We start from the raw sequence: 11,892 nt of genomic DNA on the forward strand, positions 1-11,892 counted from the left end.
GGTAGGGGTTTCAGGGAGAAGAGCAGGCACCTGTCGGGGGCCAGGGCCGGAGGGTGAGTGATACCTGAAAGCAGAACTTTGGGGGCTGGGAGCCCTTGGTTACAGGTGGCAGCTGTAGGAAGTCCCCACAGATGATGAGCTGGATCCCTCCAAAAGGCTTATCCTGTTGCCGGACAGCTCTGCATAGGAGCATGGGGGAATTTAAAAGCTGAGGTGGCCAGGTTCCAGATGGAAAACCACCAAAACCCAGCCCTTGCTGCACATACTGACCTGGCCACTGCTTCCAGCTTGTCAAACAGGTCAGCCTCCACCATGGAGATCTCATCGATGACTAGCCGCTGGCAGTTCAGCCAGCCTTGCCGCACAGCTGGCCGCTGGGCCAGGGCCACACACTGGGCTAGGGGAGCCTGGCCTGAGCCGATGCCTGTGAGTGATACCATGCAGCCTGAGACCCTAGCCATGTCTCAGCCCAGAGCCCCCTCTCCCATCTCACAGGACTGGCTGGCTTCCTGCTCAAGCCCCAGAGGTTCCCACTTACCTGCAAAAGCATGGAGCGTGGTACCCCCGATGTGGCAGGCTGCCGCCCCAGTGCTGGCAGTAGCCACAGTACCTGTGGGAGGCAGTGAGCCCAGGATACGCTTCAGCAGATAAGACTTCCCTGTCCCTGGAGAGAGGGTAAAGTCAGGGTCTCCTGCTCCTCTATCCTACCCCATCACCGTTCCCCCAACCCCCAACGCTGCCCACCCCCCCACTACCTGCACTCCCAGTGAAGAAGATGCTCTGGCCTTTCAGGACAACCCTTAGCACAGCAGCCTGCTCCTTAGAAAGCTGTGGTTTTGTTGGGGGCAAGCTCAGCCTCTTCACAGGCAAGGGCCATCTTGGGGCTTCCTGTGGGGGGACAGGATTATCTTAGGGCTTCCTACTCCCACTTAGGCATGGCCCCTCCCTTCTTAGCCTGTGTGCCATGCTAGGCCTGGTAGCCCTTTGTGTCTCCGCTGGTTTCATTCCTTGAAGCCCGTGGGCAGTTTTGGTTCCCCAGGAGATCTTACTAATAACTACTCCAGGCCAGGTCTCTCCTTGAGGAAGGGCTCAGGGCTGGATCTCCACTGATCCCTGGTGCCCTGGTAACTGCACTGGGTGGGTCTGGATCCTCCCTTGGCTCTGTCTCCTGGTTTCCCTAAATCTCCTGGTTCTCTCACAGGTCCTTCCTTCTCACTTCTCTTCCCATCACAAACCTGCCTGTCTCACAGCAATACCCTGCCTGGCTCCATCTCCATCTTCTCCCCAGCTTAGTCTCAAAACCCTGTGGTCTGTGATCCAGGCGTCCCAGTTCACAAACACTGTCAGACCTTCCAGACTCTGTCCCCTCCAACTGATCAGACCTGTTGGCTGCGCCTGACACTGCTGGCCACTTCTCTCCAAGAGCTCCTCTCCTTCTCCAGGCCCAACAGCCTCCGACTTTTTCTTATGAAATCTCCTTCTCTTTCTCTTTTACCATGAGGTGGGCCTGCTCTTCCTGTTCTAGCTTACTCAGGGATTGCACTCAGAAACACAGGCACAATTCCCACATCTCTGTCATGCTCAGATGTTGGATGGGCATCTCCTCTGAGATAACCAGCAACCCCCTCCCATGTCCTGCCACCACCTCCCCCCACCCCAACTTGGGCCCCTGGGTCTCTTCCATCTCAGGGGCACACCCCTCCTTGAGGCGTCCCCCCTTTCCTGGGCTCACAGTGCTGGGCTTGGCTCCCGCCTGGGGTTCCAGGGGCCGCTTCACTGGCGTGGCATGCGGGACCCGGGTGGCCGCCGCGCGCTGCATCTCCTCGGGCTGCACGGGGCTGATGGTGACGAAGTCGCGGGGCCGCGGTCCCAGTAGCTGCGCCCGGGCGGAGGCCGGCCCGGGCCCCGGGGCCGCGGCCAGCTTGAGGCGCAGCGTGCGCAGGAAGCGTCGCAGGCGGTCGGGGGGACAGTCGGAGAGCAGCAGCTGCACAGCGCCTGCCCCGGGGACGCCGTCGGTGGGGAGCCGCAGTGTGCTGCGTCCCGCCGCCGCAAAGCGCGTGAAGAGACGCGCGGCCCGCAGAGGGAAGCAGCGCGGCCGCCCCTCGGACCCAGGCGCCTGCAGCCGCAGCAGCAACTCGCGGCGCTCATTCCGCCCCAGGCTCAGCTCCGCAGAGCGTAAGGCCTGGCGCTTTCGCGGCTGCCCGCCTGGGCTCAGCTCCTCCAGAGCCACGCGGCACCGCAGCTCCGCGTCCTCGAATCCCGCAGGCGCTGCCTGGGTGCCCGATAGCATCGCCACCGCTTCTGCAAATCTGCAAAAAGTCCGGAGAGCCGGAGTCATAAGGACTCAGTGGACCTAATAGGGAGCCCGGTCAAGGCCACAGAAGTTCACGGAAGCTGTCACTGGTAAGACAAAGAGGTCACGGAGACGGCAAGAGGGACCTGGGATCAACCGAAATTCACGCAGACATTACTCTCTTACCAGTATTTTCCAGAGAGGTGGACGGGGCAGCGTCAAATGCACTCAGGAATGGTGAGCCTCAGCTGTCCGACTTCTGAACAAAAAAGAAGCCTGATTCCAAGAAGCCCAGAGCGGGCAAGGGAATCCCGAGTCCTCTCCCAAGGAAGCAAGGGAAGCTTAAGTGGAGAGATGAGCCAGGGCACATTCTGTCTTCCAAATACGTTCAGTGGTTTACATGCAGCCAGGTCAGTCTCACTATTCCCCGTGTACATTAGTGGAAACAGAGTGGGAGAGGTTACAACGACTGGTAGGAGTCAGAGTTAGTGTGATTCCCAAGCCCTGACTCTTCCTTCCCATCTCAAAGTGGGCACCGGGTAGAGAATGTTTGGCTGGGGAAATCGCCGGGGACCCCGGAGCTCGGGAAACCATGTTTCCTCCGTCTGACCCACTCGTCTGCACCCTCCCGGCAGAGACCCTTTGAAAAAGCAGGCTCTCTGTCTACCACCTCTGGGCTCGCGTGGACACTCACTTGCACCGGTACTCGGACGAACACGCTGACCAGACCCGGCCCCTAGTGAACCTCGGGCAGTAAGAACTTTCAAATACTAGAAGTAGAAAATCACCCTATTACCGGCCGGATCTTTAAATTCTCCAGCCAATCAGAGGCAGGGGCGTGACAACGGGCGTCTTTTCCCAGAGCTTGGGCTGTACCAATTGCAAGGCGGCGAGAGGAGGCTTATTGTGGTGGGCGAGTACACCAAATCTCGTGCACCAGCGGGAGAGGTGGGAAGGGGGAGAGCTCGGCCACGCGTGATGTTGTGTCACCCAATGCCGCTTGAAGATTTGTTTTTAGAACAATACCTCCAACACGCTTTTTCTCGGTCCAGCCCTCACACTGCGGCTGAACTTGGCCTTTGGAAAGAGCTGCCTCTGATCCCACCCACCCGTGTTTACCTTTACTTGGCAGTTGCCCACTCCTGCGCGGACTACCCCGAGGTAACCACCCCCACAACCCTCATCGCCCCCCACTGCTCTTTCCACTTTTCTGTGCCTCTGTAAGGGTCAGTTTACTCATTTGTCTCTCACCAGGCTGAGGCCCTTTGGGGAGGAATTCCAAAACCTGCGCCAGGTGCTCAGGAAGTACAAAGAAGTACGTGAGCCGCTGTCTTCAGGGAATTCGTATCCCTTTTGTTGCACTGGATGCTGGATAATTTATTTATTTTTAAAAAGATTTTATTTATTTATTTGACAGAGATCACAAGTAGGCAGAGAGGCAGGCAGAGAGAGACGGGAAGCAGGCTCCCCACTGAGCAGAGAGCCCGACGCGGGGCTCGATCCCAGACCCTGGGACCATGACCGGAGCTGAAGACAGAGGCCTTAACCCACTGAGCCACCCAGGCGCCCCTTGATAATTTTTTTTTTTAAAGATTTTATTTATTTATTTGACAGAGAGAGATCACAAGTAGGCAGAGAGGCAGGCAGAGAGAGAGAGAGGAGGAAGCAGGCTCCCTGCTGAGCAGAGAGCCCGATGCGGGACTCGATCCGAGGACCCTGAGATCATGACCTGAGCCAAAGGCAGCGGCTTAACCCCCTGAGCCACCCAGGCGCCCCTTTATTTTTAATTATCTTTTCTTCCCCCTTATTGAGGCTTGGCATTTATTAGCTGGAAGGGATCTTTCAGGTGAGTCACCCTCCAGATTTATTGCCCTCATTTTTCAAATGAGGCTCCAACAGATTTTACCAAAGGCCACATAGCTTGCAGATAGCAAAACAAAGCCTTGAATCCGAGTCTCACCTGGTGTGAACATCTGCTGTTTACTGCACCACACTGCTCCCAGGGGACTAGTCGAACTTCATGAAGGGAATCTAGGCCTGCACTGGAATCTCAGCTCCTGAAAGCCCCTGCCGCGCCCCAGCCCTGCCAGTTAGAGGTTTCTCTAAGAGAGTTTCCTTAATGTCTCAAACCTCTGTTTCCTCATATATAAAAATGGTGAGAGATGAAAATGTGATGATTGTGTAGCTCTGTGACTATACTAAAACCACTGAATTGTTTGCTTTAAATGGGTAAACTGTATGGTATGTATTTATATCTCAATAAAACTGTTAGGAAAAAACCAGGAGAAATATTGTTCCTGCCTATTAAGAGTCTATAGAAGGAACACAGATCTTTATTTTGGCCCAGTGAGACACATATCAGACCTCCAGAACTCAAGATAATAAATTTGTGTTGTTTTAAGCCACTAAATTTGTGATAATTTGTTAGAGCAATAGCACTAAGAACAAGTACAGTCACACAGCCAGAAAGTGAGAAAACTGGGATTATAAACCCCGTTCTGTTTCCACAGCCTCTGTTCTCTCTTCCCATTACCCTTTTCTTTTTTTTTTAAGATAATTTTTTTTTAAAGATTTTATTTATTTATTTGACAGAGAGAAATCACAAGTAGACGGAGAGGCAGGCAGAGAGAGAGAGAGAGAGGGAACAGGCTTAACCCACTGAGCCACCCAGGCGCCCCCCATTACCCTTTTCTTATAATGGGCTTGGTGCACTCACAACCAACCTACTCCCTTTCCCTTTCCCTTTCCCTCTGTGAAGTACCCCAGACTACCTCTAGAGAAGGCACAGACACTTCCACATGGATTTTTCCCCAATACTTTTTTTCTTTTGAGCTTCGAACTTTAAAAAAAAATACAATATACATAAAATTTACCATCTTAACTATTTTTAATCATCTTAACTATTTTTAAGTGTACAACTCATTCTCATGAAGTACTTGATGTATCTGATTGTTGCATAAACATCATCACTATTTCCAGAAAATTTTCATCATCCCAAACAGAAAGTTTGTACCCATTAGATAATAACCCCCTACTCCTTTCTCCTCTCAGCCCTTGGTGACCCCAACATTTTATTCTTTTTTTTAAAGATTTTATTTATTTATTTGACAGACAGAGATCACAAGTAGGCAGAGAGGCAGGCATAGAGAGAGGGGGGAAGCAGGTTCCCCGCTGAGCACAGAGCCTGATGTGGGGCTCAATCCCAGGACCCTGGGATCATGACCTGAGCTGAAGGCAGAGGCTTTAACCCACTGAGCCACCCAGGCGCCCCCCAACATTTTATTCTGAAAATGTTCCAACATATACAGAAAGGTTGAAAGAACTTTACAGTGAACACTCATATATCCACCATCAAAAGTCTATAATTAATATTTTGTTGTATTTATCACATGCCTAGTCGTCTGTCCATCTCAACATCCATGAATTCATCTGTTATGTATTTTAAAGTTGCAGACAACAGAACATTTCACATCTAAACACTTCAACATGGGACACCTGGTTGGCTCAGTTGGTTAAGCAGCTGCCTTCGGCTCAGGTCATGATCCCAGCGTCCTGGGATCGAGTCCCACATCGGGCTCCTTGCTCGGCAGGGAGCCTGCTTCTCCCTCTGCCTCTGCCTGCCATTCTGTCTGCCTGTGCTCACTCTCTCTCCCTCTCTCTCTCTGACAAATAAATTTAAAAATAAATAAATAAATAAATAAATAAATAAAAATAAACACTTCAACATGCATAGCATTAACTTGTTTATGCTTGTTTTCTTCCTTAAGTAGGCTCCATGCCCAATGTGGGGCCTGAACTCACAAACCTGAGATCAAGAGTTGCATGCTCTACTGATTGAGCCAGACAGGTACCCCTATACTTATCTATCTATCTACCTACCTACCTATTTTTTTTTTAAAGATTTTATTTATTTATCAGAGAGAGAGAGGGAGAGCGAGCGAGCACAGGCAGACAGAATGGCAGGCAGAGACAGAGGAAGAAGCAGGCTCCCTGCTGAGCAAGGAGCCCAATGTGGGACTCGATCCCAGGATGCTGGGATCATGACCTGAGCCGAAGGCAGCTGCTTAACCAACTGAGCCACCCAGGCGTCCCTACCTACCTACTTATTTAAAAAACATTTTAGGGCACCTTGGTGGCTCAGTTAAGTGTCTGCCTTTGGCTCAGGTCATGATCCCAGGGTCCTGGGATAGAGTCCCCCTGCTCTGTGGGGAGCCTGCTTCTCCCTCTTCCACTCCCTCTGCTTGTGTTCCCTCTTTTGCTGTCCCTCTCTCTGTTAAATAAATAAATAAAATCTTTAAAAATATATTTTTTTTATTTGAGAGAGAGACGGCATAAGTGGGGGGAGGGAGGGAGGGAGAGGGACAAACAGACTCCCTGGTGAGTGGGGAGCCCTATGTGGGCCTCCATCCTAGGACCCTGAGATCATGACCCAAGTCTAAGTCAGATGCTAATTGACAGCCACCAAGTCTCCCCTATGCTTATCTTTTTTTTTTATGCTTATCTTTTTTTTTAAAAGACTTTATTTACTATTTGAGAGATAGAGACAGTGAGAGCAGGAACACAAGCAGGGAGAGTGGGAGAGGCATTAGCAGGCTTCCCGTGGATCAGGGAGCCCGATGTGGGGTTCCATCCCAGGGCCCTGGGATCATGACCTGAGCTGAATGCAGATGCTTAACAACTGAGCCACCCAGGCACCCGTATGCTTATCTTTTTAATGTAAACTTTACATATGGTAAAATGCACAGCTCTTAGGCTTATCATGAGAAGAGTTTTGACAAATACAAATATCTGTGCAGCCCAACCCTTATCAGGGTATAAACTCTGCTGTCCAATATGGTAGCCACTAGTCACATGTGGCTAATTTTAAATTCAAATTAATTAAATAAAATTTAAAATTCAGTTTTTGAATCCCACTGGCCACACTTCAAATGCTCAACAGCCACATGTGGCTAGTAGCTACTGCATTAGACAACATAGATTTAGGACATTTCCTTTATTGCACAAAGTTCTAAGAACATTATCATCGCCTAGAAAGTTCCCTCATGTTACTTCCTTCCTAGTCAATCCCCATCCTCAATCCTTCCCCCCCATCCTCATTCCTTAGGCAACTCTTTTCTGATTTTTTTCTCACCACAGATTGTTTTAAAATTTCTTATAAATGGAATTATACGTTATGTATTCTTGTGTGTACAGGTTTCTTTCACTGAACATAATGATTTCCTTAAATTAAATTCATCCATGTTGCTTTATCAGTAGCTGGTTCCTTTTTGTTGCTGAGTAGTATTCCACTGTATGAATATACTAGTTTTTCCATTTTCCTGTTGATAGATATCTGGGCTTTCTATAGATTTATGCTTTACTTTTTTTAAAAATTTATTTATTTGACAGACAGAGATCACAAGTAGGCAGAGAGGTAGGCAGAGAGGGGGGGGGAAGCAGGCTCCCCGCTGAGCAGAAAGCCCGATGTGGGGCTCGATCCCAGGACCCTGGGATCATGACCTGAGCCGAAGGCAGAGGCCCACTGAGCCACCCAGGCGCCCTATGCTTTACTTTTTAAGAAATAAATATTTCAGTGAGAAATTACTGGGTCATCAGGGGTGACACAGTCCATTAAGCCTCTGGCTTTTGGTTCCCACCCAGGTCGCGATGTCCGGGTAGTGGGATCGAGCCCCAGGTCTGGCTCCATGCTCAGCATGATTCTGCTTAATTTTCTCTCTTCCTTTCCCTCTGACCCTCACCTCTGCAAGCTCTAAAATAAACAAATCTTTAAAAAAAAAAGCCGGGTCATTGACTAGGTGTACATTTAGTTTTATATGAGATTGCTACGGATTTTTCCAAAGTGGTGGTTTGTAGGAGCAGCAACAATGAGTCCTTGTAGGGAAAGGAATCGAATGAGTAACTGGGTACCGCTTAGCGGTTGATTAACGGTCCTCAGGCTCCGCCCTCTTCCCCGTCCCAGCGCCGCTGCCCCGTCAGTTTGGTCCTGATTGGTCCGTGGAGGAAGGAGGCGGAACCAGAGGATTTCACGACCCGGGCCAGACTTCCTCCTTCCAGGCTTTGGGAAGTTGTTGCGATCCTCACTGTTCTCCTCAGTGCTGCCGGGGCGGGGCGCAGGGTCAGTTAAAAAAGAAGCTCCCCACAGCTCCTGGATCTCTCACCTAACCCCAAGCCTGGTTTTAACGCAAGCTCTTAGGAGGAACGAGTTTTCGTCATTATGAAGTTTTCTCCTTGAGAACTCTTTCCATAAGTCATGCGCTCTCTTTTACCGGTGGTCTCAATTTTAATCGCCTCATTACTAAAAACCAATAGCGACATTAATCGCACAGGACTGGGCGGTTAAGTATTAAATCTCATTTAATACTTAAAAGAGCCTTTACAGAGGCTCCTTACTAGCTCAGTCGGTTAAGCTTAAGCGGTTAAGCGTCTACCTTTTGCTCAGGTCATGATCCTGGAGTCTCAGTATGGAGCAGCGGAATCAGGCTTCCTGCTTAGTGGGGAATCTGTTTTTCCCTCTCCCTCTGCTCCTTCCCCTGCTCGCGCGCTCTCCCTCTCTTGCGCTCACTTTCTCTCTAATAAATAAATAGAATCTTTAAGAAAAAAATAAAAGAGACTTTACAACCCTAAGCTTATAGGGACAGTTTGGTAGAGATGCTGAAAGGGTCTTCCAGCTTCCAGAGCACTACCTCACCTGGCATTCCTTCATCACCAGGTAGCTCACACTCATTAAACCCCTGGTACAGGTGACCCTCCCTCCTTGAAATCCTTTGTTCTTTTTCCACAGCACACTTCCTTTGTTTCTTTGTATTTACTGGCTGCACCATATAGGTCTCCTTTATTAGCCCCTTTTCCCTACCAAGACCTCTCAATGTGGAAGGACTTTTTTTTTCCTTCTATCTTTCCCAATCCCATGGCTTATCAGCTGCATCCTGATTCCCAATATTGTATCCCTAGCCCCTGTCTCCCCTGAACTCCAACTCTGTCTCCATTTGTCCTCCTGGTATCACTACACAGATGCCTGGCAGGCATGTCAAACTCCCTTTCTCCAGAACAGGTTTTAATCTCCCTCTCCAACACCGCATAAACCCGCGTTTCTCCTGTCTTTATCTCAGTAAATGCACCACCATTTTTAGCTCAAGTTAAAAACCCACATTATATATATATATATATATATATATATATATATATATATATATATATATATATTTTAAGATATATTTGACACAGAGAGAGAATAAGCAGAGGGAAAGGGAGAAGCAGACTCCCCATTGAGCAAGGAACCTACTCTCAGTCTTTCCAGCCCTTCCTCTGGGAAGCAGCTCTCACCACACACTGTGTACTTTTTCTTCAGAGCCCTTCTAAGGAGTTGTCTGCCTTCCTACTGGCTCTGCAGCCCTCCAAGGCAGGGCCCGGATCCTGTGTGGCCTGGTCATACAGTGCTGCCGAAACATGCAGTCGAGAGCAAGGACTCTGGAGTCAGGCGAGGTTCGAATCCTTGCAACTACTACTCACCAGTCAAGGGACCTGAAATATGTCTAAGCTTCATTGAAATGAAGATAACAATTGTATCCATCTCGTAGGTCATTATCCACTTTTGTGAAGATTAAAGGAGATACATGTGAGGAGTTTAGTATAGTGAGCAGATGACAGAGGCTCCCTAAATTCTTTTGAGTGAATAAATGCCAGGATGAAGTATTGGAAAGCACCCCACTTCAAAGGCCCTAAATTTGTTTTGTTGATAATACAGTGTACATGCAAAAGAGACTCAATCACTTCCACAGCCAGAAACTTTCAATGACTTCCCTTTGCCCTGAGGTTATAATGCAGTCTTCTCAACACAGCTCTCAAGGTCCTTTCTACGCTGAGCTCTGTCTGCTTCTCCAGCTTGGCTGCCCTACACACACACACACACACACACACACACACATACACACACTACTGCTTCATTTCTCTTTGTCATGGCTCTACTCTCCCCTCTGCCTAAAATGCTCATCTTGCCCCTTTGTCCCAGTTTTGGTGCTTTTCCTAATATACACTTACCCTTATATACATTTAACATACTCTTCTCATCTGTTTACATGTCTTTCTTGATAGAGGACTGGGCCATTATTTTACAGCCATTAGAGTAAGGACTGACAAGGTGAATAAAATATTTGTGTTGAATGAATGCATGTGGTGTGGAGGCAACAACTAGAGGGCCAGCATGGGCTGGGATGGGGAAACTGATGCCAAAGTGGTTGTCAGTGGCTCACTCCCAAAAATTACTGAGCTCGCTGGATGTGAAAACTGACCTTACCCCACCCCAACCATGAGCTGCTTCTGTGCAACTAACGTGAATTCCCCAGGGTCTCTGGTCTCCCGCAGGTGTTTTTCTGAGTCTCCAGGGACAGGATCTTCTGAGTCCTCAGGCATGAGATGCCCAGCTTGGAAAGGGAGTAAACCAATATAAACCGTACTGAGGGAATAAAAACCATGGACTGGTTGCAAGAGGTTGCCACATACACTGACTTTCTCAGATCCTGTAAAATGAAGGAACCCAGGCCCAGTCATAAAGACAAAGTAGGTCCCCATCTTCCTCCCCCTTGGACCCCAGGCTACCCTTTTCCATGCAGGGCTATAAGTGGCTTAGGGGCATGAGGGCCAGCAGAAGGCTGTGAAAGGGGAACTTGGTCAACTGGTGCAGCTGCTGCTATAGCAGCCAGAGCCAAAGGAGGTCACTGTTGATCCCACATATACTTAATTCTTCCAGCTGAAACAAGCTTAGGCAAAGTTGGCTAGGAGAGCTGAGAGGGAAGGGGGAGGGATGGTGCTGGAGGCTGGGATGTAGCCAGTCACTTTCTCTCTTTGGACCTCTGTTTCTCCAAATGTCAAATGAGGGCGCACGGTGTAAACATTCCACTCCCAGCAAGGATGTGGAGCCTGGAAGATCACCACTGGATGGAGGTGGGAGTTGCAGGATGACCCTCAGATATAGGAACCAGGGAGAACAGCTCTGTGCAACGTCCAACGAGGGCAGAAGAACACTGCATTTGGGGACCCCTGAGAACCAGAGGTAGCGCCCCCTCCCCCACAAGAAACCCCTTAAATCCAGATTCCCAGCCCCAAGTCTTCCCGTTACCCGATTATCCGGACCGGACGCGAGGTCCAGGCCCGGCCCTGCGAAGAGGTTCCTGGGAGAAGAGGACCAAGTCGTCGCCACTGCCCCATCGTCGAGGAGAAAAAGGAGGAGGCTCTTGGTGCCCCCCATCTCTGGGCCGCCCAGGGCCTCCTGGGCCAGTCCCACAACCCCACCCCTCTCAGGTCTGGAAACCTCAAAGGCGCAACCCGCCAGCGCCTCCGGCGCTCGCTGGTCCTGCCCCACCCCAGTCCCGCCCTCGGGCCCCGCCCGTGTCCCTCCCGTCAGCCTCTGGCCGGAAGCCCCCTCCCCCTCCCTCCTCCCTGTCCCCCGCATCCTCTGTCCCCTCCCAGTCCCTCTTCCTCGGCGGGTCGGGGAAACCTCTCTCCGCCCTGTCCCTCCCCCTTCCTGCGTTCCGGCTCCTCCGTCCGGTCCCCAAACCAACGCCCGGCCCCGCCCAGGCTCCGCCCCCCAGCACCAGCCCCGC

At 50.3% G+C, this 11,892-nt stretch overlaps 1 protein-coding gene and 1 long non-coding RNA gene across 7 annotated transcripts in view; one reads left to right on the forward strand and one right to left on the reverse strand.

Moving 5' to 3' along the window:
- The window catches only part of PIF1 (PIF1 5'-to-3' DNA helicase), a 79,706-nt gene that overhangs the window by 6,162 nt on the left and 61,652 nt on the right, over positions 1-11,892 (reverse strand). For 3 of the 6 annotated variants that reach the window (XM_032342857.1, XM_032342860.1, XM_032342855.1), the window contains exons 3-7: positions 1,733-2,309; positions 756-888; positions 539-664; positions 271-424; positions 65-179 (exon numbers count right to left, since the gene is read on the reverse strand). In XM_032342857.1, the coding sequence (XP_032198748.1) occupies positions 65-179; positions 271-424; positions 539-664; positions 756-888; positions 1,733-2,309 (1,105 nt within the window). Of the gene's footprint in view, positions 1-64; positions 180-270; positions 425-538; positions 665-755; positions 889-1,732; positions 2,310-2,963; positions 3,046-11,408; positions 11,672-11,892 lie in introns of those variants that run through there. The other 3 variants (XM_032342856.1, XM_032342858.1, XM_032342859.1) reach the window with 3 other exon arrangements.
- LOC116590697 lies at positions 3,417-11,519 on the forward strand. Its single transcript, XR_004285708.1, has 3 exons — positions 3,417-3,454; positions 9,642-10,849; positions 11,382-11,519. It is a non-coding gene; the product is annotated as an uncharacterized LOC116590697 (long non-coding RNA).

The sequence above is a fragment of the Mustela erminea genome, chromosome 5, assembly GCF_009829155.1.
Source record: "Mustela erminea isolate mMusErm1 chromosome 5, mMusErm1.Pri, whole genome shotgun sequence".
Lineage (NCBI taxonomy): Eukaryota > Metazoa > Chordata > Mammalia > Carnivora > Mustelidae > Mustela > Mustela erminea.